This window comes from Arvicanthis niloticus, chromosome 10 (genome assembly GCF_011762505.2).
Source record: "Arvicanthis niloticus isolate mArvNil1 chromosome 10, mArvNil1.pat.X, whole genome shotgun sequence".
NCBI classification, from domain to species: domain Eukaryota; kingdom Metazoa; phylum Chordata; class Mammalia; order Rodentia; family Muridae; genus Arvicanthis; species Arvicanthis niloticus.
In genome coordinates this window covers 22,533,302-22,560,930 of record NC_047667.1, presented here as the reverse complement: position 1 = coordinate 22,560,930, position 27,629 = coordinate 22,533,302, and the positions used below count along the sequence as shown (strand labels likewise).

General features: G+C 51.4%; 1 protein-coding gene across 4 annotated transcripts in view; it reads left to right on the top strand.

Annotated features, from left to right (window-relative positions):
- Window positions 1-255: 255 nt before the first annotated feature.
- Window positions 256-27,629, top strand: part of Sox13 (SRY-box transcription factor 13) — a 44,209-nt gene continuing 16,835 nt past the window's right edge. For 2 of the 4 annotated variants that reach the window (XM_076941194.1, XM_076941193.1), the window contains exon 1: window positions 2,058-2,076. Coding sequence is in view for 1 of the 4 variants with exons in the window: in XM_076941195.1 (XP_076797310.1) it covers window positions 12,549-12,595 (47 nt within the window). In the remaining 3 variants the exon portion in view is untranslated. Of the gene's footprint in view, window positions 396-2,057; window positions 2,077-12,523; window positions 12,596-27,629 lie in introns of those variants that run through there. The other 2 variants (XM_076941195.1, XM_034513564.2) reach the window with 2 other exon arrangements.

Sequence of the window (27,629 nt, the reverse complement as noted above, 5' to 3'; positions counted from 1 at the left end):
CGGTACTGCGCGGAGGCGAAGAGCGCACTGCCCGCCGGCCTGGCCGGCGCAGCGGCCGGGAGTCCCGGAGCCGGACTGCGGAAGGGAGCACGGCGGCGGCCAGCCGGGGGCAGAGGGCAGAGTGCCGAGCGGCCTGGCTCGGCGGAGGGCGCCGCCCGACCCGTCCTCAGCTCGGCGCCCGCGACGGTGGCCAGCGGAGCCAGGCGGGCCGCGAGTCCTGAGCGCTTCCAGCCCACGGCGGGGGGCGTGCCTCCGCCCGGCCGCGCCGCCCCGGCCCGCTGCCCGCCGCGTTGCCGGGGCATGTGAGCGGGAAGGCCAGGCTGCTGGCCGCCGGGACGCACTGAGCAGGAGCCGGAGCGCGGAGTTGCGACCCCGGGACAGCGCCCGACCGATTAGTAAGTGCACCCCTCCGCGCCGCGCGCCCTTCACCCCAACCTCGCGAAGTTTGACACGCGCGTCCCCGCGTTCCTAGGGACACGCTGGCTCTCTTCCGCGCGACTTTCCATCTTGGGCAAAGTTTTGCCAGGCGGAGCCGATTCTACCGGACCCCTCACAACGCCGGCCGGTGGCGCCGCGCTGATCCCGTGTTCTTTTGGAGGGCAGTGGCCGCAGGCCGTTGGGGGTGTCGTGCGCGCGCCACGCGAGCCGGGCTTCGGGGGGGGGGGGGTCCTGTACCCGCCCGCCCTTTGCGACCCGCTGGCCCTAGGTCTTTCTTCCCAGCCTGACCATCGCGCCCAGTTTAAGCACTCCCAGCCTGAGCTTAGGTGTCCCCCTGCGAGCCCCACGTGGGGCTCGGTTACCCGCAACCCGGAGCTCCAGCCCCTGGGTGCATGGGCCGCCGGGGTCCAGCGCGCGCCCTTCCCACGGCTCCGGTTCATTCCCCGCGGACCAGCCGGGCGCCGCCTCCCGTTTTTCAGCCGTTGCTGCTCTTGTCTTCTCTCCACGCCACCCTGCCCCTTGCCACCTCTACGTCCCACGGTGGAGTGTCGGAGGAGCGCCTTTCACCATCAACCCCCTTTCACGGTAGAAATAAATTGACCACAGGCCTGATGGGATGAGGAGGGGGGGTGGTCGCGTAGTCCCAGCGGTTCGCCATTGTTTTCCCACCCCACGTTCGGTACGTAAACACACACTCACGCGAGTGTGTTTGTGTGTGCACGCGCCAGCTGCGGCTGCTCAGATTCCCCAGGAGCTCTAGGGTCGCCCGCGGGATCTCCCCGCAGCCAGCTTACGTGTCCTGGCAGGAGGTGCCCCATTAGTTGAAGCTGGGGGGAACAGGCACCCGAGAGTGGAAGCTGCCCCAGAGTCCTTGGCGAGGCCGGGGATCTGGCCCAAGGTAGACCTGAATTTTGAACTTCAGCCTCGGATCTTTCCGGGAGGACCCCGGGGGCTCGACCGGCGGCTCCCGCCTGGGAGGGTCCCCAGCAGCTGGCGCTCTTGGCAGCATCTCCGTGACAAGGGCTTAGAGGAAACCGAGGAGTTTTCCTGGGAAGTTTGCTTTAGCTCTGTGGGAATTTCCGGGCCCGGCGCCTCCGCGCTGGCGCTGGCGGAGGGGGTCTGACCTAAGGCAGTCAGAGAGATGCTGCCACTCCAAGCAAGGTTCCCAGACACACTGTTTTCAATCTCTTGATGCGGTAGGAAGTCCCTCTCTGGGTGCTAGATTCAGCACACTTGGGTCTTGTTCCTCACCGAGATGGGTCGCTTGATCCTGACGATTTCCAAACATCGTCCGATTAGAAAAAAAAGGGAGGATCTGTGCATCTATTTTTGCGTATGTTGATGGTTTGAAGGATACTGGTTTGGAAGGCTTGTACCACGGAACGCCAGATAGCCTTGTAGTCAGAACCAGGAAGCTGGAGTGGTACAGCAGTGCAACCTCTGGTGGTGCCTTGCTCAGGTTACTATATCTGTAAAATGAGGTTAAATTCTGACAGTATCCACCTCGTGGGGGTGGTCTTAAGGATGAAAAGTCTGAATGCAATCTCAGCGTCGCGAGGCACAAAGTAAGTGCTCTGCAGTTGTTAACTGTTGGTGGAAGGAGGAGGGAGCTCTAGCTCAGCGTGCGGGAAATCCTAGGTACTGTATTCAGCGTGAGCATTTGGGAAGTTTGCTGTTCATTATTACTAATCGTATTTACACTTGTTATTAGTTTGCTTTTCAATACAGGGTCTATGTGTAGCTCTGGCTGCTCTGTTACTTGTTTTGTAGACCAGGCTGGCCTTGAACTCCTGCCTCTGTCTCCTGAGTGCTGGGATGAAAGGTATGCACAACATGCCCAGCTAGCTGTTATTACTGTAATAATTAGTATTATTGAGCCCAGGGCCTGGTTCATGCTGGGGAAGTGACTACCACGGGGCAGCATCTCCAGCCTGGGCCATTATAATTTAAATGACCTTGTACAGCGCCCAGAAGAACTCTTTGGGATTGTGTCCATTTGAGCAATTTTAGTAATTATCACTTACGGGGAGGGAATGACCTCACTGTCCTCTTTTGGATTTTGATCCTAACCAAACTTACCTTCTTGTTATAATCTGCTTCCACCTTCTTGAGTATTTTTTTTTCTTCCATCTTCCCTTTCCCTTTCTCTACAATTTTTGTGCAAGGCTCCCTCCTTTTCTCTTAGCATTTTCTCTGGAAACAGCCCCAGGAAGGAAATGTCTTCTAAAGGATATTCCCTGGACACCTTGGTCTGTGCTGCAGACTCGGGATTGAATGTGCATTTGTGTCTCGGGGACTGGATGGATTTCCACTAAGAGGATCCCAGGTGTCTGGGGCTCAGGGGAAGTCAGGTGGGACAGGCAGACTGCCTGCCCTAGAGGGTTCCGTTCCCCAGGTAGTATCTGTTTCCTGTTGCTGGGGCTCACTTGAGAACCTATTCTAGCTAGCCTGGCAGCCAGAACGTATACTGCATCTGAGACTTAGATAAGCCGGAGGCAGAGCTGTCTCCTTCAACTTGACAGTGGCAGTTGGAGTGGTTTCTGGGAATGTAGGGTAGGTACAGGCTCTTGTTGCTGCATAGCACAGGGAGGGGAGATCCAGAAGCACCCCTTTCTTCCTAACCTGACCTTCTGACCCTTACCAGGCACTCGGGGGAGGGTGGCCAATGTGGGAAAACCTGGTGTTGGGAAGATCCTGAAAGTAGGCAGTTGGCAGATGAAAACCAGCACAGGAAACATGTGCTTCCTTCCTTAATGGAAACTTGGGGAAGGAATATGCAGATTACCTGCCAGGCCTGTGCTAGGAGTGTGGTAGTAAGTGGACAGGTTGTCTACCTGTAGAGAGGTTGCTTTCTAATGGGAGTCTGGTGAAGACAGTACTAAATCCTAGGAAGAAATACCCCCTGTGGGGAAGTAGAGCCTAGGGCAGTTGGGGGTGTTGGGAGGCGGGTTAAGACAGCTCTGGGAAGAACTCTGGATAGGCCTGAAGACAGAAGGATCCAGCTGCACACAGCTGGGAAGAGGAACATTCCAGGCTGAGGCGCCAGCAGATGCTCTCCTACTCCCAAGTCAGAATCAAGTACACAGCTCTGTGGTTGGAAAAGAGAGCCTGTAAGATCAGGAGCGTCAGAGCCTGTGGCACCTGATAGAGTGACTGCCAGGGGTGGGGGTGTGTGTGGCATAGGCTGCATTTTATTGTCAGCTCCACAGGAAGCCATTGGAGAGTAGCGTGATTTATGATTTTTAAAGATGATTTGATACTGAAGAAACTGATCCCGATTGTGCCAGGGCAGGGAATGACGGCTGAGGAAGGGAAGAGTGTGGTTTTTGTTGTAGTTTATTTTGTTTTTTATAAATTTAGTACATGGGCACACATATCAACTATGCCCCAACCCCCAAAATACTTTTAACAGAACATCTTAAAACCTGGAGAAAGTAGGAATAAAGCTGATACATGTACACACACTGATAGGGTTAGGGTATGTATGATACAGCTTGGTGCAGATAATTAGATGTATACATACAGGAGTTTTTTGTTTTAAAAAAAAATCACATTTATCTGGTGTTTGTGTGGTGGTGGTAGGGACCTGTGGGCTGCTGCATTTGTGTGGAGGTCAAAGAGATGGTCTCCAGCCGGGCGGTGGCCCACGCCTTTAATCCCAGCACTTGGGAGGCAGAGGCAGGCGGATTTCTGAGTTCGAGGCCAACCTGGTCTACCAAGTGAGTTCCAGGACAGCCAAGGCTAAACAGAGAAACCCTGTCTCGAAAAACCAAAAAAAAAAAAAAAAAAAAAAAGAGAGATGGTCTCCGTCCGCATTCAAAAAAAATTCATATGTCCAGGTGGAGACTTACTTGTAAGAAGGGATGCATGATGCTTGGGGTTCAGGAGAAACCAGAGCTTGTGTGTGTGTGTGTGTAATCCAGAAGCACTAGGACCAGGAATTGTGAAGAGACATTTCTAACTTCAGGTCTACCCTGCAGCCTTACTTCCAGATGGGAAGTAGCCCAACATAGTCTTTTTGCTTAAAAAAAAAAAAAAAAAAAAGGAACAGATTTGGGAACTGTGTGTCCCATGAGAAAGACTTAAAGGTAGATCAGATGGCAGATGTCCTGTTTCTGGTCTATGAGGTGAGAGACAACATCCCAGAGAAGACCTGCCTCTTAGAGCTGCTGAGGCCCCTGGGCTGAGGTTGTGAGGTAGGTGTTATAGCTGCACCTGTCCCTCCTGGACACTCACGGTTCTTGCCCTTGAGGGCTGATGCTGGCTCACACACTAAGGTTTTCTCAGGAGGTTTGGGGTAGCTTTTCTTGGGTGACCATAGGTGTGCTTTCAGGAGGCTGATGCCGTGGTAAAAGGATTCCACACCCCCGGCTTGCACCCTTCACCTCAGTACGTTGATGGGTGAAACTCAGTGTTTGCAAAGGCCTCCGTGCATCAAGGGCTGCCCCTCGGATGGGAGTTATTCTGTTTGCTTAGGAGGGCCTGCTTCTTTTGCCTCAACTTGCTGCCATTCCTACCTTTTGCTAGTCCCCTCTCTGAAACACAAAAATGCCAGATGCCGTGGGGTTGCTGTCAGAATTCCTGTTAGATGAAGAGGTAGCACCCACAATCTCTCTGATGCAAAGACAGCAGGAACGACCTGAATGCTGGTCCTTCTCTGGTGACCTGCGTGCTCCCAAAGACCTACCTTAGAGATTCATTATTTGCCATTTGGGCAAGGCCACCTCCACCGTCTGCCAACTGTCCCTGAAGGGGATGTGTATCACCATGCTTTCTTAAAATGCAGCTGTATCCTACATGTCCCTATTCTTTTCCAAAGCATCCTGCATGTCCCTGTTCTATGCTAAAGAGACCCAAGACCCTGCTCCTCCAGAATTCTGGCCTTCATAACCCAAGCTTGGTAGGAGACTTTCCTAGCTTTAAGAAGACGTACTTTTATGGTTTGGCGACTTTGGGTTGGCTTGGGGGGTTCCTAGGACCGCCAGGCTGTGATACTGTCAAGGACATCAAGTCCTGCAGAAGTTACTAGACTGTGATCAGACCTATAGGCTGCGAGCAGAGGAAGTGGCTTGTTTCCCTGCTTCCATCCAAGAGCCAGCCACAGCTTAAGCTGTGTTTGTGGCCTGGTACCCACCGGTACACCTGCGACCAGAGCAGCTAGAAGAGGAGGAGCTCCAGATACTGAAGGGGCAGAGGCTTATGGGTTACAAGACTAGGAAGAAGTGGGGACATTATCTGCTGCCGTTTTCCTAAGTAACATTATCTAGCTAGGCCCCTCTGGTCTCTGGGAAGCTGCAAACCTGGAATTCGGTTCCACAGATAGAAGTCCACATCCCACTCCCACTGGCCTTAGCAGTAAGCCCGGTAAACTGTCCGTGGTGATGGGGCAAGGATTGGGAAGGAGCATTAGTTTCTCCCTCTACGTTGCCCCTACTTCCCCCGCCACCCCCTCCCCCTGCTTTGTGGGGACAGGTCCTAGGTAAGGTTTCAGTGTTCTGGCATGAAAGAAGAAAGGGAAGCCGCAGTTCAGGGCGCTCCGCTGGCTCCCGGCCCCTGGTGTTTGGGTCTGGAGTCCCCGCCAGGCCTGGCTCCCTGGGGACCCGCCCCAAGGCGGCCGGCCTGTCCTCCTAGCACCCCGCCTCCTGCCTGCGGAACCGGCCGGGCGGAGAACCGGTTCCTGTGGGCCGCCCCGCCCCTCGGAAGGACAAGGGGTCGGCGCCTGCGCGGAGTTGGGTCGAGGCAGGTGCCTTGGGATCCAGGTGTGACATATGGAGGAAGCAGCTGACGAGGGGGCTCCCTTTGTCCCGATAGGCCCGGGGCACTGCAGGGAGAGCTGGCAGCCCCAGCCCCAGTATCCCGGTGGCCCTTCTGAAGCCAGCGGCCATTGCTGACTTTTTTTTTTTAAGTTGTAGTTCATTATTTTTATTTTTTTCTGTGCTGGGGAAGGACCCCAGTGCCTTGCTTGACCATGCTAGGCATAGCACTGAGCCACATACTCAGTCATTTCTAGTGTCTAAAAGTAGTATAAGGAATTAAGATATATCTCATTACGTCAGTGAGACAGAGAAAGGAATGGGAGTTTCCATGGGAGACCTCCAGGAGCTGGGTGCTAAAAGGGGCTTCCTACCAGGCGGGTGACCATCACAGGACAAGGGACTTGTGATGGCTGGGACAGACCATTTTGTAACAGCCCAGGGGCCCCAGAAACACTCAACAGCATTGACTGAGCTGTAGTCAGGGACTTGCCAGCCCCTATAGCTTTGGCCCTGGTGCAGTTTGGCTAGACCAGGGGGATCTGGCCCTCCCCTTCTACCTCCAAGCTCTGCTGAAGGAGTCTGAAGTCATTCTACCAACCCAGGGAGGTCTGAGTTCTCAGCCTGTGTCTTGAGGGGTGGAGTGGGGGAAGGAAGAATAAAATGCTGGCAGGAAGCCTGGGTTCACGCACAGTGGGGCTCTGGGAGCAGGTGGGGTGCTGGGTGGGACAGGACTAGGAAGCCTTGAAAGCATCAAGGGGTTCGATTGCTTGTGTGTGTTCTCGTTCTCTCTCTCTCTCTCTCTCTCTCTCTCTCTTTCTCTCTTTCTCTTTCGGAGTTTTATATATATTCATAGGAACTGTACCCTGGAGGCCCTGGTCCCCAGAGTCAGGTGGTACATCTGAGAGCACCAGGGAGACCTTGAGGACATCAGAGCAATATCTCCAAGGGAAGGGAAGAGTGACTGGGAGGAAAAGAACGGATCAGAACAGAGCCCTTGGGGAGGCATGGTGGAGGGAGGTGCAGTTGAGGTTTCACCTGTCCACTGGCAGGGGCAGTCAGCAGGCACTCTCTTGCTCTCTGTGCCTGTTTTCTGCAGATGCAGTTTCACATCCATGGGGCCTCAGTTTCTGTCTCTCACTAAGAGTAAGTTGATGGGTGGGTGGTGGGAGGGAGAAATGGGGCCCTATAAGGGACTGGGAGAAGAGTCTGTAAGACAGCCTTGTGGAACCCAGCAGGACCCTAGCAGGGGTAACAGGAGAGAGGTCTTTTCTGTAGGCTTAGTATGTTTCCTAGCCAATAATACTCTCCCCTACCACTCACCCCAGTGGGGCACAGGAGACAGAGAACTGTGTCACGTCTTGGTTTGCAGTACGAAATAGCAGAAGTGCTTTCTCTTTGGTGTGTGAGTAACAAGGCATGGATTGACTGCTGTCTGCCAGAGGACTGTTGGAATGAGTTTCTTGAGTGTTCCACTCAAGGTGACCGGTACTTGGTGCTTGGAGTTTTACAACTGGCTGCTTCCGGGACCTCTTTAGACTAGGTGTTAGACTCCCTGGTAGGCAGATGAGGAGAGGGGCCGTGACTAGATTGTTAAGATAGGGAACTTCCAGTATGGCCTGCTTCTTCACCCAAAGCCTGACAGCTTGAAACTAAAGGGCCTTGTAGGCTTTTGTCTCCCACCAGCAGGCCCCCTGCTGATGGACTGGCTCAACCAGTTGAGGCTGGATCTGGATGTGTGACACAACAGTGTTCAAACTGGCAAGTTGTGACTTTAAAACGGTACCTTCCCTTTTCTTGGGCGCACACATCCGTACGTCAGAGGTCAACTTTCAGGAGTGAGTTTTTTCCGCCATGATGGATCCAGGGATTGGACTGAGGCTTAGCGGGAAGCACCCTTTCCTGGAAGGCGAGCCACAGCTTGCCCTCCATCTTTTGTATTCTACTAGGTTTGCTTAGTTTTAGATCAGTGTTCTTCAATGTGACACCTCAAATTGGAGAGTGATCTTGATCTGTTTGACTCTGTTTTGTTTTGTTATGTTTGAGACAGGGTTTCTCTGTGTAGTCCTGGCTGCCCTGGAACTCACCCTGTAGACCAGGCTGGCCTCAAACTCAGTTTGAGATTGCTGGGATTAAAGGTTGCACCATCTTGCCCGGCCTGATTGTAGCTATCTGTTCCTCTTTCCTCTGCACTGATGGGAAATCATGGGAGAGCAGAGTTGAGGGGAGGACTTGTGTTCAAGTGTGGTACCTTTGGCAGTTTAGAGAGGGACCGTGTTTCTGGCCGGGTGATCACAGGAGTAAAGTGCTGTTGCCCAAGTCAAGGCTGATTGTAGTGCACGGATGGGCCCCAGCGTGATGGAAGGAGAATGGAAAGAGAGGGTGTCTTGCTTGCCAGCCTGGTCTCAGCACACGGGATTTCGGCATCAGAGCCTTCCTGTCTTCGCTCATCATCAACTCACCGACCCGTGTCCTTCATGGGGAGTAACTACTGTGCCATGGCATCTAAGGTGGTGACTGTCTGGTCAGATGGAACCTAGGCACATGGGGTGGTGGTAGCTTTAAAGGCTACATCTAAGGCCTTGACCTGTAAGGCAGCTGGGGCCTCATTAATCCAAAGAGTGATGTTTAAGGGGGACTAAGGCCAGGGTGGAGCTGGCTGCCTTTTACTGTGTGTGATATGCATAGGGGCTGGAGGCAGCTGCCTTCCTTTCTAGTAGAGCTTGGGCACCAGGTGACACAGGGCACCAGCCAGCACAGGGACAGCATTGCCAGCCAAGCTGGCATGAAATGCTTGTGCTGCTTGCCCACCCTTTGTGGCCCTCCCCAAACCCAACAACAGTGTCAGCATGCGTAATCTGTGTTTGACTGGAGCCTCTGGGCTCCTAGGACCAGGCAGGGGTTGGCAGGGGCTGTGGAGCCCCATGCAGGAGTCAAGCCACCAGTGCCAGCACTACAGGACAAACAAAGCTGCTCAGAGGCTGAGGGAGGGAGGCCACCAAAGGCAGCAGAGGAGAACAGGTGTCTCAGGAGCTGCTGACACAAAGGGCCTCTTGTTCCATCTTCCCAACTCAGGGGGCACCCTGCCCCCTCCCTCCCTCACCAGAGTCCAATGACCAGGTCAGCTGAGGTGCTGTCTCTCGGCCTGTGTTTATGCTTGCTTAGAACAGATCCTGCAGGTACATCCCAGGAAGAGGGGGACCTGCCTCTCAATCCCATAGCCCATAGTCCTATAACTCCATTGCCCTGTGGGTCTGAGGTTGCCCTGTTGGGCCAGTGAGCCCAAGAGGAATAGGAGAAGAGAAAAGAAGAGAAGAGAGCCTGGAGCTTGGCAGAGGACAGGGTATAGTGAGTGCAGGACTGGGGGATCCCAAGGAATCCATGGGGTTGGGGGAGGGGGCTTGGGACTTGGGTAGCTAAGTGTGACAACACCCTCTCCTCCTTCATAGTCATTCATGAGAGACCTATGGTGACCTTTACTGCTGGCTCTTTTGTAAGGACTGGGGACAGTGCCAGCAGTCAGGAAGCCTCTGCAGCAGACTAAGTCTTATTTCCTCATCTGTAAAATGGGGTGGTAACAGTACTATCTATCTGCCTCATGCTCTGATGGCTCGCCCGGGGAGAGGTGTGAATTAGCCTAGCATATGGTAGGAGAGATCTACTGTTGTCGCTGTCCTTGGGAGAGTTTCTGCAGGAGTCTGGGAATGAGACAGGAAACAAGTAATCACAACCAGTTAAGTACTAGAGAGCAGGGATGTCCAAGGTCTGTCTATAGGATGCCTCTTATGGATAACTGACTCTTCCAGGAATGCTGGGAAAGGCTTGTAAAGGGATGGGGCGGGGCCCTTAAAAGGGGTTTTGAGTGAAGTGTAAGCATTCACTGCTCAGGACTGTGGGCAAGCGCAGAGATGTGAGTTCATGATGTACCTGGAGTGCAGTGTTGGGAGTCCGAAGGGTGGCCTGGGCCCTCCTAAAGGCACATGAGGGAGACTGGGCTCCTCCAGATCAGGTCAGTGTCTGTCTTGTCAGCATCTTTTATCCTCCGTACCATGGTAACACCGTTGTTTACTCTGGGTTAGTGTTCAGTTTACAGAGAGGCAGGATAGCTCGATGTGGGAGTCAGGACATTTTAGTCGTCTAGGTTTGAGAGTTGTTTATAGGCTGTTTTCCCAGCTTTGTTGTTGTTTTGTTTGTCTGTTGTTTTGTTGTTGTTGTTAAATCTTCCTTATCTACAACACAGGAAGGTGGTGGCATCTCCCACACAGGGTTTGTGTGAGGATGGGGAGGGAGCATGGACAGGTATATAGTGCCCGATGGGTGAGGGTGCTCCCTGAGATACGCTTGCAACACAAACCTTTCATGTCGTTAAAAGGAAACAATGGTCCGTGTCTTTCTTTGGCTTTCTAGAGCTGATGGCCAGGCTGCCTATGGCCTGCGTGCATGGTGGAGGCTGGGAGCTCCAGGACCCCGGCTTTGTTGAGGACTCTGTCACTGTGCAGGACTGGACAGGGAGGCCTATACTCATGAGTGGGCATCAGCTGCTCCTGTGCCTTTGCTAGGGAGGAGCCCTCTGGCATCTCCCCTGATAGTTGTATATGTTGGGGGTGGGGCATGGGACTGTGGACACCCTGGTGTTTGTGGGCATGTGTGTTTGTGGGCATGTGTGTTTGTGGGCCTGGTTTCTTGGAGGTTTACTTTGGAAGGCCTGGAGGAATATATAGAACCTTCTGGGCTCCAGGGCCTCCAGTGCAGTGGGAAAGACCCAGATTAGCCCCCAACAGACCCAAGCAGGGCCTGAGACCTAGTTATCCACCCATGTGGGCAGGCCGTCCGTCATCCATTCTGTCTGGGTGACAGGGCCCTTTAGGTCATGGCTGAGTCCTAACAGCCACAGACAGCTCTTCGCAGACATCTAGAAGGACATGTGCTCAGCACAGGCTGCTCCTCCTTTCCTTGCCTTTGTCACTTGCCACTGTGACTGAGTCCAGTGTGAATGTATAGCCCTTTTCTCTTCCTCTCCCCCAGTCATGTTTCTTAGGTGTCCTCACGGTGAACTGAAGCCAACAAGCCCCTGGGACCCTGCTCTGGGTTCACACAGTCAGGTGGTGAAGATGGCTTTGTAGGAACTCTGATTGCACAGACAAGCAAGAGAAAGGAAGGAGCAGCAGGCCCTGGTCTTTCCACAGGACTTTGTCTGTATTTAATGTAATCTGAGTACAGACTGTACATAGAACTCGAATTTACAGCCTGCGACTGGTCACTCGGGTGTATCTCTCATTGTTTTTTCTCGATGGGGATGCTTCTGGCTTTTGGTCATACCTGTGTCTTTCACTCCTGTTCTCCACCCCCTCACTATTACAGAGGGCAGGTGCCCAGTCTTTCCCCCTGCTCATAGCCACCTCTGTGCTGGGGTCAGGGCACCTTGAGGCTGTACTCAACAGGTACTCAATAAATGTGACATAAAGCAGAGTGACAAGGACCAAACTTAGGGTTCCTGTGGCCCGGCTTGCACCTATGAAGGAAGGCTTCATAGCCTTCATAGGTGGTGAGGGGTTGCTACTAGAAGGGAGAGCCAGAGGCAGAGGTGAGCCAGCAGGAACCGGTTTCTCTGGAAGTGACTGGCCTAAAGGAGCCTTTCTCTCCTTGGCCTCACAGGGACTAGCGTTGAGCTCGAGAGGAGCAGAAGGGAAGAGGACTATGGTTTTGTTTTTTTCAGACTGAGTCTGTTAATAGCAATTTATTGCATCCGGGTCTCCAGCCAAGCACATTCTGTTCCCCACTTGGACATGGCAGGGCTAGACAGGAAGGAGGAAGGGAGCAACAGTTGTGATTGACGATGGTGTCTTGGGCGATGAAGGAGGCGCCAGTATCACCACAGGTTAGCTTGAGCCTGGCCTGTGTCGGGAGATAGATGCACAGGAGGCTGGGAAGCAGGGTGGTCAGCTCCTGCCCTGCACCATGCCTGAGGGGCCTTGGCCGTTCAGCTTTCTGTTTGTCAAATGGAGTTTGGACCGTGATGTTGACCAGACCTGAAGTGTTTTCTTGAGCACTCTGGAAAGACCCCTATAAGGAAAAGGAGGGCAATCACATATGTAAGACAACTCCAGAAGAGGGGGAGCAGGCAAGATGGTCGCCCCCGTGGAAAGAATGGTGCACGAGCAAAACACCCCCTTTTTGCAATGTGCTGAGCTGGTGGAATTTTACTCAGTGCCTGCAAGATCGGGCTGCAGATAGAGGTCTGTGGGCTCCTGGGCTGTGTGTGTGCTGACTGTCATGTGGGGGTCCAGGATGGAGAAAGCAGGGCTGACATCCGGGGTACCCCTTCTTCCCAGCTGCTCTCCGTGGTTCCCGGAATGCATGACTGATCCCCACTTCTGGAGGCAAGTCCCCCACGTCTCTCTCAGGTAAGCGAACTTTCCCCTCCTTTCCCCATCGTTCTCCCAGATGTTCAGCACTGACTACAGGCGATCTCCTCACTTACTCAGGCTCACTCCTAGAAAGCATCCGCATGATGGGGAACCTCAGCTCAGGAAAGAAAGGTCGAGCCTGATCCCAAGGGCTGCTCATGGCTTTGGTTTGGGAGAGCGGTGACCTCTTTTGCGTCAGCTGCGTCGTGCCACTCGATGGCTGTTGAAGGTCAGGTTCACTTTTTGGTGAACACAGTGTGTGTTAGGCAGCAGAAGCCTGGACGTGCTTTCTGCCTGTGAGGTTTTGGTCCATTGTTGTTTCTAGGGACAGCTGGTGGCCTCCTAGGCCAGTTGTTTGTCCTCTCTTCTCTGGATGGAGACTCGTCTTTCTCAGAGCTCAAGGCTCCTGCCAGGGGCCCACAAAAGGCAGACGCAGGTCACCGCACCCAGGCTGGATCCATAGCATCCCCGATGCCCTTCACATCCACATATATGGGACACTGTTGGGCCAGGTACTATGAGGGCTAGCCCAGGGACTCAGGAGGGAGCCCTGCCGGGTGAGAAGGAGCAGTGGGCAGAAACTGGGCAGAAACGTAGAGTGCAGTTAGACGGAGCCCACCCAGTTCAGCCAAACGTTGGACCCAGGCCACAGTGCCTGGACTTTGTTAACAATGGGGAAACAGAGGGTGTTTCAGAGAACTTTGAGAATGGGTGGCTGGTTCATTCAGACTGAAGTGTCTCTCATTGTCCTAGGAAATTTCCCAGCAGTCTCTGTTCTTTTCCTTTCCATTTGAAGCCATTGTTGCTGCCTTCCCATTATGCTGAATGGCTGGTGACTGAAGGCCTTGCCTTTACTTGCCAAGGCTCAAGGGTGTGGGCTCAGGCTAGCAGCTTGGGAGCCATGTTGCTCTACCCATCTGCCCGACCCATGGTGCACAAGGCTTTTTGGGTGTCACCACCTTGCCTAAGACTCCTGCATGCGTGGGTCTCTGACGAATGGGCAGATGATATTTCAGGCTGACCTTTGGCGTCCTGATTTGGTGGTCAGCATTTTTGAGACATGGTCTCGGATAACCCAGACTGCTTTTGAGCTGTGTGGTTGAGGATGGCCACGAACTCCTGCACCTTCTGCCTCCACCTCTTCAGTGCTTTCAGGAACAGGTGTGTGCTACCGTGCCCTGCCTGGTTCAGTGTATATTTTGAAATGAATGACATTTCTGGAAACTTTAATCATTGATCAAACATAATCAAGACCTCACTGTGTAGGAATGATTGGGTGATGTGGGAGATGGGGCAGCCAGGCTCAGCTCTCTCTGGAGACTTCTGTGGGACCTGACAAAGTTGGGGGGCTTACAGCCAGGCTCATTTCCAATGCTGGTGTCGCTGGACAGTGAGCCGAAGTGAGACGCCTGAACTATGATTTCTGGCAAGTACTGGAATGGACTGTCTGTCTGTTTGTCTCTGTGTCTGTCTGTGTCTGTCTGTCTGTGTCTCTGTCTCTGTCTCTCTCTCTCTCTCTCTCTCTCTCTCTCTCTCTCTCTCTCTCTCTCTCTCTCTCTCTCTCTCTCATAAATTTATTAGATTTTAAAAAGGAAAACCCCTGGGCAGGTAAGCTGTGACTCCCAGCAGCTGCTCAGAGGAGGAGAATGGAGGAGGGGAGGGGTTGAGTTAAGCCATCATGGATGTCAGCTGGCCACATGGTGGAGGACAAGCAAACACACGGCAGGGAGGGCGGCTTTAGAGGAAAAATAAAGAACCCCAAAGAACCAGAGAAACCTTGCTTACAGCAGAGACCGAAGAAAAGGAAATTGTTAACACCTTTTTGAGTGTCCTGGAAAAGCAGGCAGACTGACGGAAGCTGTGTGCTGTGGCCGCCAGCCTGGAAGCTGTTTCTTTAGAGCAGAGTTTTCTCACAGTAGAAAAGGGGAATAACAAAAGATGAAAGGAAGATCCCATTCGGCAAAGGGATGCCTGTGTACTCGCTCTTCATCTTTGGTGAGTGTGGAGCCGGCTGGCCACTGAGGCTTGTCCTGGGTCGGTATGGAACCATCCTGGGCTCTGACAGAATGCCGCCCCATACCCTGATCATGCTCTCTGGAAGATTTAGTGAGAGGAGTACCTCTTTGGGGATGGTGGGCACAGACATTGCATCTACAATGCTGTCTTCAGCTTCCCACAGCTTTCTTCCTGTGGATGCAGGAAGCAGCTGTACACCCTGGCCACCTGTGCAGGCTTGGGGCGGGTTCATCAACAGGCGACTGTGAAAAGTGCCCACGGTGGAGCCTGGTATGGAGGGATCTCATCTAGGTTTGCTGCCATTACTGGCTGCTATGCCCACTGTGTTATCGGTGACTATTTCACCCAAAGATACCAAGGTGAGACCTGCCATCCTAGGCATCTCCAGCTGGGCTGGGCCACGGATCTTGGAAGCATAAAGTTACAGGGTAGTGACAGCTCGACTCGGGACGTCGCCTGTTCTGTCCCCTTTAGTTCTTGCCAGGTAGAAACCAGTGGAGACTCATACACGTGCTGGAAGCTGGGCTGAGTGAGCATTTTAATCATTTTTAATGGTCAACAGCCTGTAGCTAACCTTTGGACCCTGATGCTGCAAAGAGACTGCTTCCTCCTCAGACCATGGTGGCAGGGAGAAGTCTTGCTGGATCACTGTCCTTGCTACATGCAGGTTCCACGGATGGCATCGTTCACTGGGGCCTGGAGAGTCAATAAGAAGTGGCCTCTTCAAAGAGGTCCTGGTCTGTGGTTTGGGATTTGGAGTCAAGCTGGCCTGAGATTGCATCCTGCTCTTCCCACCTCTTAATCTTGCTGTCCTAGTCTGTGAAATGTGTCTGGCTCGCAAACCAGCCCTAGATGTCCAAGTTGAGGGATGCATGCCACCGAGGACGGCTGTCAGTGGGAACAGACACAAAATCATAAGCTTACTTAAAATGACATGATGTTGTTGCCGTTCTTTGTTTGTTTGGTTGTATGGTTCTGTAGATAACATGACAGTGTTATAACAGTGGGCACGAGCCCTTTGCGATCACCCAGTAGATGGCCGTGCCTGCTAGGCCTGCTGAGTCCTTTCCCCACGTGGCCTGCTCCTGGTGGAAGTTAAGGCCTTAGCACACGATCTTCACCCACCCTGTCCTGCCTTTGCATCAAAGGCTGGAGCCCCCTCACTTATAATTTAATCATTGGGAGAAGTAATAACTGACTCTGTGCAAATGTCTGGGTGATGTGCGCCATGCCTCTGTGAACTGAAGGTGTCCAGATGACTGGGAGTGCATAGGGTTGTGTAAATCATTTGATGTATCAAGTGCTTGGACAGAGAATAAGTGTGCGGAGCCCCTCCCCCACCCGTCTCAGGCCGGGAAGGGTCTTTTGACTACTTTTGTGTGGAAGGGGAAAGCCGAGGCTTCAAGACCTTAAGAGGTATCCGAATTGCATCCGAAGGGGGTTACCATCTGGGCGGGCTCTCTCTGACCACTCAGAATGCTCTCTAGTCGGGGCTGTTAGGGTGGATTGTCCCTGGCTGGGAGGAGGAGGGTTAAATTCTTCCTAAGTGCAGAGCCTGGCTTTTCCAGTGACCCCATCATTGACCTCCTGCCCTCCCCTGGGTCAGGTCTGCAGACTGTTGGGGGAGGGAAGCCACGGGAGGAGCTTCAGCCCTCTGATGGATAAGAAGTGCCCCAGGGTTGCCGCCTCTCTCTTTCATCAAACAGGGATGCATGAAGGCACTGGTGGCTCTCCAGTTGGCATAGGAGGCCCCTAGGGTCGTTGGGGTGGGCCACCATTAGAAGGTCCTGCACTTTAATCAAGCTACAGAATACAGGCCGCTCTGTAGACACAGCAGACTCTTGGATGTGTTCTTAGCCAGGAGGGAATGGCCATTGTTTTTTGTCAGTAAAATACTAGATTAAAAAAAAAATCAGAAAATGAAACTTCAGATGGCCCTTGGGGCTAGTGGGACTTCGGGGCCAGCTTTTGATTTGTTGAGGAGGAAAAGGATGCCCGGGTGGCCGACGGAAGCTAGTGTCCATGACCTCAAGTGGATTATTCCCTGAAAATTGGGACAGTAGCGGTCTGTCCTCCCCAGTGGCTCCTCCGCACAGGGCATCTGTGGTGTCACTTCACTGTCCTGTGTCATCTGTAGACAGTGGGGGACTCAGAGGTAACGTTATTTCACAGCCCAGCGTGTGCAGCGAGTCCACAAGGAGTCCAGCTTCCAAAAGCAGCCTAGAGGGACCTGTGAAGAAGGGGTTTCCAGGAAAGGCCGCTTCCTGCCTCTCAGCCAGAGAATCTAAGTACACCTGTGTCTGTGTTGCAGTTAGAAGCCTTTAATCTTTCTTAGAGACAGCAGGGAGAGGCCTGGATGGCAGAGCTGGGTGCACACTGTCTGGCTCTGGCCATTTCTAGACTCTTCAATTAGTGACTTTAATTATGGTCTTCTGAGCAGCCTGCTGCCCTTCCTACGCTGTGTCAGAGGCTAGTCACCAGTCTACGGAGCTGTCACGCACTTGCCTCAGCCTATATGTGGATTAAAGGTGTGTGAAGTACAGTTTATTAACCGCTTCTTACTGATTTTTGTTTGCACGTGTGTATATGGGGTGTGTGGGGGTTACTAGGTATGGAACCCAGGTCCTTGACACATGGTATAAAGGGCATGGGGGAGTAATCCAGACGTTTGAGAAGCTGAGACAGGAGGAGGTAATATAACTTTAGTGTCAGTCTGGACTAGAGATTAAGGCCTTGTCTCTACAAAGCATAAAAAGTATGTTAAAATATACATAGCATCAACGTTACTGATAATATCATTATGAAATTATAGTTCAAGGGTGTTCTCTGCCTTCCCACTGTTACACAACAATCACTAACTCCCCCATCCTACCCCGAACAGGCCATCTACCTGAAATGGCTGTTCATGGAATTCTCCGTTATGCCCCTCCCTGTCCCTTTGGCCCCTGCATTCTGAGTCCCTTACAGGTGACAGCATACAGTGATTGTCCTTTACATGTGCGGCTTTTTTCACTTAGCGTGTTTCATGGTTCAGTCAAGCTGCAGTGTGTCATTTCCTTCCTTCCTAAGGCCAAAACTCCGTTGTATCTATAAACTGCTATTGTTGGTTTGCTTCCGCCTTTTGGTTGTCACAGTGTTGCTCTAGAGGGAGAGCTTGCTTTCGGTTCTGGGGGTTGTATATACCTGGCAGGGATTGCTGGACCGGATGGGAATTCTGTGTCCAGTCTTTCTGAGGAGCCACCATGCTGTTTTTCAAAACAGCCTCACTTTACATTCTAGCTGGTACTTATTTCCATCTTTTAAAAACCAACAAAACAAAAAGCGTCATTTGAGGCCTGAGAAGACGCTTCAGTGGGGAAGGGTGCTTCTGCACCGGCGTGAGGACTTGATTTCAAATTCCCCATGCCCTTTAAAATATGCTGTGTATTGTTGCACATATCTGTAACCCCAGCTCTGGGTAGGTGGACAGTGTGGAGACAGGCTTCCTGGTGCTTGCTGGGTGCCAGCCTATTTCAAGATGAGGGCCAGAGCAGCCCTGTGCCCCTCATTTGCCTGAAAGATAGTGTGGATACAATTGGGGTTTGTTCCTTGACCCTGCAAAAGCTGTGAGCAGGTCACAGAAACCCTCGCCTGTACTGATGGGCTCCATGGCCTGGGCACCTTTTCTTCCAGGCTTGCTGTGAACATCTTTAAGCCGGGGAGCTTTGCTGGTCACACAGGAGTTGGGGCTGGTTCAGGAGTTGGGGCTGGTTCGCGCTCCAAGTGATAGCTGTCCTAGGCAGGCCGCAGTGAGCTTTAGAGAAGGACTCTGGCTCTGGGCTCAGCCTCTGAGTTGCCATTGGCTGTGACTTTTGCCTCCTCCTATCTGGTGTCTCATCAGTAGGAGAGGTGATTGATAGGAACTGTTTCACAGGACTGATGAATGACAAGACAGAGCTGAAGCTGACACTCCACATTGTTAGTCAGTTCCTGTTTCCTGGTTAACAGGCTGTCTGGGCTGAGAACGTCCGTTTCTCCTTAACAAGGATGCCCACCTCAAACAATTCCTCTGAAGAATAAGGAAGTTAAGAGGAGTAAAAACAATTTGAATAATGCTGGGCACGAGGTAAAACTCACGAAGTAAAACATGAAGTGAGAAAGTTAGCTACGGTTGGAGGTCCTCAGGCACACATACCAGGGCGACACCACCTCTCCCTGAAGCTGCTGTCTGCAAACTCGCCTGATCGCCTAATAGTCATGGTTTTAAAAGGCGATTTGGATGCCAGCATTGCAAGTGTCTTTCTTCTTGGTGCTTCCTCGGGATCTCTCTCTTGCTTACTAGTCATCCTACCTACCCCTTTGCCTCAGTTTCCAAAGAGTGTCGGTGGTTGACCCAGAGCCTGGGGCAGGGCAGACTGCAGGGAAGGCTGGCCACTGTGGGGCTGCTGGTTGAATGCTTTTAGATGGAACCTCGATGATTAGACTGTGATTGCCTCCTTCTTGCTTCCCTGAGCCTTTGAAAACGGGCCAAAGCCAAAAGTAAACACCACCTATAAAATTAAAGCTAAGGACACCTGAGGAATGACACCAAAGCTTGAATTCCGACCTACATGCCAATTGCACGCGCACGTGTACACACGCGCGCGCGCGCGCGCGCACACACACACACACACACACACACACACACACACACACACACACAGAGCAGGGTAGGAGCCAGAAATAAAAAAGAAATGTCAATTTTATGGTTGGCCCTCGGGTAGATAATGGGTGAAGGAATTCGGCCTTTGAAGAGATGATAAACACTGTTCATTGGTGAATGAGCATTGTGTGAATGAAAGCTGCTGAAGGAGGGTTTCTGAGGAATGTGGTCTGGGGAGATGGTGACAGGTTTACTCCAGGCATAGGTAGTATCCCATCTACTCCCGGGATGGGGAGAGGCAGTGGAGGAGAAACAGACTGGGATGGGTTACTGGTAACAGGGTTGGTGACTGAGTGCCACTGGCCACCTACTTTGTTCTTAGTGCCAGCTTAGGCTGGAGAGAGGTAGATGCTTGCAACTCTCAGGAAGCCCTCACACCTGGGGACAGCTTACATAGGTGGTCCTCTCAGACTGTTGGCATGACAACCTTCCTGTCACAGTGCCTCTTCTTTCTTGGTGGCTAGCATCAACTGACTGCTTTCTTTTTTGAAGAACTCATCCATCATCTTGATTGCTGACGGCTGCAGGCAGGAGAGTGAAAGGGACAGGATTAGAGCCCATTCCCCAGCCTCTGGGGACCCCAGGATACTGTGGGCAGTTCCCAACCATGGAACAGGATGTGGGCTCATGAGGCAGGGAGGCTGGTGTTTAAATGCCTTTAAGGAGTGCCTTCAGAACATATCCTGCTTGGGGCTAAAACTCTGGGCCAGCAGAGATGCATACTTTATCCAGTTCGTCCGTCCGTCCGTCCGTCCGTCCATCCATCCATCCATCCATCCATCCAATCAACCAACACTAAAGTACTAAGTCCTACTCTGTCTTCTGCAGACTTGTGCTGAGTGCTTTATTTACAGTAACTCAAAATCTCTTCAGTCTGCCTGCAAGAAGGTAGTGTGAGCTCTACCACAGATGGAGAATGGTAAAGACAGGCAGTCTCATGTTCACCAAGCAAGGTGGGCAGTTCCCCACTCCTGCCCTCCAGCCTTCTAATCTGTCTGATTGCTGTGGCAACAGTCAGCATGGTCAACAGGTTAGGAACTTTGTATTATCTCATTTTACACAAATCCACAGTGAGTGTGTGTCCACATTGTCACATTCAAAAACAAAGTAAGTGGCAGGATTAAAGAGTTAATAAATTGTCCATTAAGAAAAGGGTTTGGCTTTGGATACAGGACCCAGAGGATGGGAGCTAGGTTTAACTGGAAAGCTTCCTCCTGGGGACTACCTTTCATGGTAGCAGGAAGGCATCATGCAAGCTTTGAAACAGTCCTATCCAGCTATGATGCCTGAGTACCACAGCAACCACCAGCATAGCCCGAGAGCCTTAAGGGTGCAGTAGTGGCACACGAACCTCAGTGGTTACCAACAGCTCTTTAATGAGATTTAAGATGGCTCAATAAGAGAGAAGTCATGCCTGTACTAGAAATCTAGATGACCACTCAGGGCTGGTGAAGTCATGGAGAACCTCTTAACCACCAGTCTACTAAGCCAGCATATTTAGACTACATTCTAAATATCCATCCTTACACTCACAGATAGGTTTTCCTTTATCAAGGAAACTTCTTTTTGCAACAGATGGAGACCATTAAAACTCAACTGCTCAAAATGTGGAGTTGTGGAGCCCAGCCCCAGTGGCTAGATACATTTACAACTCCTGCACCTAAGGTTCGAGGATCATTGCAGAAGACGAGCCAGAATAGGAGATGCACTGTAAGATTGTGTCTCCTAGAAATGTCAGAAACCACACCCATGAAGTTTCGCCAACATGGCTGCCTAATGTGAACTGAATAGAGATGACACCAATAGTCATGCTCCTGTAGAAGGGGGAAGCTGGGAGGCCTGAACCCCACTCTGAGAACTACAGGCAACCAGAGAATGCTGAGAGCAGGAGGAATCGCCTTCTCCAGGGTGAGCACACCGATTGGCTATCCAGTACCAAATAGTCAGCCTTGAAGACATACTTCCAGGTGACCTATATAGACTGCCCAGGGTGTGATTATTTAAAAGTGCATTTGAATCCCAGAACTTGGGAGGCAGAGGCAGGCAGATTTCTGTGAGTTTGAGGCCAGCGTGGTCTATATCGTGAGTTCCAGGATGGCCAGGCTAGGTAGAGAAACCCGGTTAACAAGGGGCGGCGCTGGCGGGGGGGGGGGGGGAGGCTGTTTAAAATAAGAGCTGTTGTCACAGTGTTTAGGAGGGTTTTCTACCACATCTGTATTTTCTCCACAGCACCCATCCTATTAGTAATAGATAACATAAAGCTAAAAGAACACATTTAACAGCACAGTTAAAAAAAAAAAAAAAAGGAGAAAAAAGAAGGGATGGCCCAGTGGTTAAGAGCATCTGTTGCTCTTCCAGAGGACCCAGGTTTGATCCCCAGGACCCATAGTGTACTACTCTGCGGTAACTCTGGTCTCTGGATTTGGGCCCTCTTCTGGCCTCTTTGAGTTTCAGGTGCACACGTTGCAGCACAGACACATAGGCAAGCAAAACCCTCACTTTTATAAAACCAAAAGTTAAAAAGGTGGATACCTGGGTTTCAGCCCACTCTGCATGTCTGCAAAGTCACTATTTCACCTGATACCACCTAGTAGTTTGAAAGAACTATAGCTCAGTCTGCAGAGCCTAGAATTGTCACCAAGCGGAAGCCACATGCTGTCCGGCCCAGACATGGTAGAAGGTCTGTGTGGCAATGATGAAATTCCTCTTGCATGATGGGTAAACACAGCTTGTTATAGATTGTCTTGATCATTCCCTTCTTGTGGACATCCCTTTGCTTCCATGTTCCCCTTGTTCGTGAGCTTTTCATGTCACCGCCTGGGATAATAGAATGGTGAATGCCAGAGGCAAATGAGGATACACTGAGGAGCTGGTGAGTTCTGACAAGGTGTGTCATCCCAGGCCGGGAAGATGCAGTGATTGGTCCAGATAAGCAGGGCCTTCTGCTTACTTGGCTTTCCTTCACAAATCTGTATCCTGCCTGTCCCCCACTGTGGGTATCTGATGGCTCACAGTACTTGTCAGAGAGATGCTAGGTTGTTGGGGATACCAAGAAGACATTTAGGGTACACCTGTAACATCAGCTGCTAAGGAGGCAGGAGGACCAAGACCAGCCTGAGATCCTATCTCAATACCAAGGACTAGGAGGTGCTTACACCAGAAAAGGAGTATTAAACAGAAAGAGGGAGGAATAGCTAAAACTAGGGGCCATTTGAGGGGTAGTGTAGAAACCTACTAGAGTAGAAGTGTTTTAAAAAGACACACTCACTCACACACACAGTCACTCACACAGTCACACACACACACACACACACACACACACACACACACACACACATACACACACTGGCTGCTCTTCCAGAGGTCCCAAGTTCAATTCCTGCAACCACATGGTGGCTCAGAACCATCTGTAGTGGGATCTGATGCCCTCTTCTGGTGTGTCTGAAGACAGCTATGGTATACACATATACATAAAATGAATATGAATATATATAGAATCACTAAATAATGGAGAGACAAAGCCCCAACTAGACATCTTTTGCCACCAAATGAAACCACCAGAGTCGGGAATGCGTTACATCTAGTTAAGTTGTTGGCCAAAGAGGCACCATGGAAACCCCCAGACAACCCAGACTATTACCTAGGCTTTTGTCTTTGTTGTCCACAGAGTAAAGCACTGTTGCTGAGGACAACACCTACAGAACACACAGACCACAGGGAAGCAGGGCTGCTGCCTGCCTAGAGCCTTCACCCCACTGACTCACGCTCACAATACTGAATGGTACTCTGCACACTCTCAGGGGAGAAAGGTAAACACCAACGTAGGTACAAACCTTTAATCTAAAATAGTGACCTGCCCACAAGATACACTGTGCAATTGTGACACAACTTTGTGGGACTAACCAGCTATCTGATGAGAATTCATGCTCCACACTGGTAGAGAAGCAAGCACTACTCTTCTGCTTAAGGAACATAGCAGTAAAAAGACTCCTAAGGACATTGTACTAGACTCATACATCAGTGCCTTGCTCAGCAAGCATCAGAGAAGCAGCAGATGGGAACAAACACAGAGACCCACAACTGGACAACGTGCAGAGAGCGAGAGACCTTAGAACACTCAATCCTAAATGTGATGTCTCCATCAAACCCCTCTCCTCAGGGTTCAGGGAACTCTGAAGAAGAGGAGACAGAGAGTGTAAGAGCCAGTGGGGATGGAAGACCCCAAGGAAACAAGGCCTTCTAGACACAGCAGGACTGATGCACATATGAACTCGGAGACTGTAGCAGCATCCACAGGTCTGGGCCAGATGGGATCCCAGTGCGGAGGGAAATAGACACAAGACCCCATCCCTAACCCAGAAGCTATCTCTAGGTGATAAACTGCTTGCAAGGGAAAAATGAGTTCTCTTCAACTGAGTCCCACTGGGTGTACAGAACACCCTCAAGGGTAGGCCCCATGCCCAGTAGTAGATATGGCCCATGTAAAATGTACTTACTGGTCTTTTTTGGAGTGGTTTTTGGTTTTGTTTGTTTTGCTTTGGTTTTCCTTACAGGTCTTTTACTTACATATTATACTTTTCAGTTTTATGTTTTCACAAGGTTTCTGTCTATGCAAAGGGGTTTCTCTTTGTGTGTGTGTTTCTTGTGCCGCTTTGGCTCTTTGTTTTTGTTATATTTATTTTTGATGCCTGTTTTCTGATGAGAAAGAGAGAGAGGGGCATGGGTTTGCGTGGATGGGAAGGCAGGAGAGGGGGGCATGGGTTTGCATGGACGGGAAGGCAGGAGAGAGGGTCATGGGTTTGCGTGGACGGGAAGGCAGGGAAGGATCTAGTAGAAGGGCAAATTGATCAGAACATATTTTATGAAAAAGTATTTCAGTTTTAAAAAAGAAAAAAATTACGAAGAAAATACAAACCTAAACTCAAAAAAAAAAAAAAAAAATCAAGGGCTCGGATCTAGGGTTTTATAGCTTAGCTCTTGACAAGGCATGCATTAAACCCTGGATTTCATCCTTGGCATTGCGCATGTGTGCGCGTGCATCAGAGAGAGAGAGAGAGAGAGAGAGAGAGAGAGAGAGAGAGAGAGAGAGAACGAACGAACAGGGATGGGGGATGGACAGGCTGACAGAAGTCATCTTGAGTAAGGGTGTGAGATAGAACCAAAGGGTAGAAACCTGCGTGGTGAAGGCAGACTCGTATCTTTGCTTGTCTGGCCATCTAAGGATGGCAGCTCAGGTTCAGGGAGCAGAGTCGTAGTTTGTGTTTGGAAAGTCCATCTCTGTCAGCCTAGAGAGCTCTACTGTGGCTGCCTTTGTTCCCTTTCATCTTTTCATTTTCTTGCAGTGTCGTGACTGGAACCTCACACCTCCAGGGCCAGTGCTCCACCAATGAGCTACAGAAGTTAGGGATGCAGAGTCTAAAACTCTGTCCTGTTTCATTCTTGCTGCTTAGGGGCCAGAAACCTCGCCCAGATCTCTAACCTATAAACGGGGGTGGGGTGGGGGGTGGGGCAGACAGACACACAGACAGACAGATAGACAGACATGCAGATATGTGTTGCTTTGGAGACGGCAGGGGTCTTAAGAGTCATGTGCTTAGAGACTGAAAAGACCAAATATTCATCTCACAATTCCAGGGAAAGTCTAGGGAGCCCTTCTTGCTTCTCTTACTCCCAGGTCCCCAGCCATGTATGTGGCCAGATTCTTGACGTGTATATCACCCTTGTAACCACAAAGCAGGTATTAGATTCTTTGTATACAAGAAGAAGCAGAGGAGTATTTGTTGTTGTTTTCAAAGGGGATTTCATGTAGCCCAGGGTAGCCTGGAACTTCTGATCCTTCAGCTCCACCTCCAAAGTGCTGTTAATACTGCCTAATTAAAACCAAGGTTTTCAGAAATAGTCTTTCCTCCAAGTTCCCAAAGCTACCTTTCTCTTTCTTTTCCTCCTCTTCCTCCTCTTTTTCCTCCTCCTCTTCCTCTTCTTTCTGCTTCTTCCTCTCTCTCTCTATCTCTCTCTCCCTCTCCCTCCTCTTCCTCCTCCTCAAGAGTTTATTCAGCCCTAGCTAGCTGTCCAGGAACTTGTTCTGTAGACCAAGCTAAAATAACATTGAACTCATGAAGATCCACCTGCCTCTGCTTTGTGTGTCACCAACCCCTTTCCCCCCCAAATGTCTTGGTTTGTTTTATGGTTTATTTTATGTGCATTGGTGTTAGGGTGTCAGATCCCTTTGGAACTAAAGTTACAGACATTTGTGAGCTGCTGTGTGGTTGCTGGGAATTGATCCCAAGTCTTTTGGAAGAGCAGATAGTGCTCTTAACCACTAAGCCACCTCTCCAGCTCCAGCCTTGGTTTCTTTTGACCGCTTTTTCCTTATCCAGAACTCAGTCAAGAACTGACCTTGTGAACCTTGTGAACATAGTGATCAATCTGTCTTTATTGGGCTAAAATATAGTGGTGGGAGATTGACTGGGCACCTGCTAGAGGATGCAAGATGTAGGCTTGGGGATAATGAGTGACTTGAGACATCCCACCTCTGCCAGATAGGATGTCCTAGCCTCTGGCTTCTGTAGTGTCCTTTGTAGTGCCTGAGGCCAAGTAAAGGCATACTGTGACTACTCACACTTTGCTTTTCCTTTGGCAAATACCCAGGCCTGTTAATGGTGAGCTTTTGATAAGGTTGATCAGTCCCTGCTGCAACGGCCTAGAATTCTTCCTTTTCTGGGAGACAAGGATGGCCCAGGCAAATTCTTAGTTCCGTTAAAATGAAGCACGCATGGAGATCCCATCTGTTCTCAAGATCTCCTGGGGACACAGTGTTAACCCCAGCAGCACCTCAGAGGTGCCCTCTCTCTCTTGAGTCTTCCTCTGTATTGACAATGCTTTGGTCCCTCCATGGCTGGAAGACCATGTGGTGGTTGGGGGGACCATCTCAGGTACTGTCTCTTCCAGGCCACTGCTCTTCATTATGAGGGGCTTGTATCCCCAAGTACTGTGGAGGAAAGCCCAGTGCAGAGTTAGTTGGGTTCTGGGATAGAGACACTCGTTGGGTGGCCACCACCTTTCCCAGGCTCGGGGTAGGAGCTAGAATTTCACTGAGCCTCCTCCATCTGCCGATGTGGATAGATACCACATGGCCAGCCAGTGGGATCTGTCAGTCCTGAGGCTGGAGTATTGGCTGTTCTTAGCCAGCTGAGAGACTTAAAACCGCCACAGCTGGATCCCACCCAACACAGGCCTGCAGCAAGGGGCAAAGAGACCTGTCAGGAAAGGGTTGCCCTCAGCCTGCAGCCAGCCCAGCTCCCAACCCTGAGTAAACACAGAGATAGGATCGGGTGGAGCCAGGAAGGGTGGCAGGGTGCGGCCTGTGGGAAGAATGGCAGGATGTGGCACAGGGCACCAATCTGGGCACCCACGCCTTGGGACTATTGTTCAGGGCAGCCTGAGGCTCTCAACTCTCTGGGGTTTCAGAGGAAGTGACATTCCCTTTGGGACCAGGGCCTGCCCCACCCATGTAACATGGATCTCTTTCCCTGGCGATGCCCTTGGCACCAGCCACTCTTGACAAGCTGGGAGAAGGGCAGCCACGGAGGCTTGCTGTGCTCAGTGGCCCTTTTCGGAGGGTCTGCCTGGCTGTTGCATCTGTCTTCCTGTGCCCCAGGTCCGAGTCACGGTCATGTGATGATAACTTGACTCTCTGCACCTGCATGTGGAGGGAACTGGAATTGTGGATCTGGAGGGGGAAAGGCTGAGAGTGAAGACTTGTGATTCCCATTCTGCTGGGTCTGTGGCTAAGTGATTAGAAAAGGAAGTGGCTGATGGCTTGTTTGGGGTAGAATGGGGTTGGCAGAGGGTAAGAGTAGGGGTGGGGAAACCAGTTTGTGGGGAGCATGGGGGGCATATAGGTGGCCCCCTTCATCATCTTTGGAGGGACTTCTCCGCCCCTTTATCTGGACACTGACTTCAAAGTCCCAGGCACCAGTTCAGAACCTCAAGGGAGAAGATGGCTGAAGCCCCCTTCTGTGAAGGAGCAGCACCCTTTGAGGATGCTTAGTGACATAAAGTTAGAGGAAGGCGTGTGGAAGACCTGTGAGGTGGGCTCCCTAGGGGAGAAGGGGTGGGGCAGAGGTACTGTTCCACCTCCTTGTTGGTGGAAGGTCCCTGAGTAGTTCTGAAGTAGGGCTATCCCAAAGAGCATACAAATTCGATGATTCTAGACCTCAGTGTCTCCATTTATATAAAAGGGGAAAAAAAAGTCTGATGCTGGACAAGAGGGAGGGCTGCAGATAACATGGGGGAACGTCCACTGAGCTGGGTGCTGATGGGCTGCCTCTGATT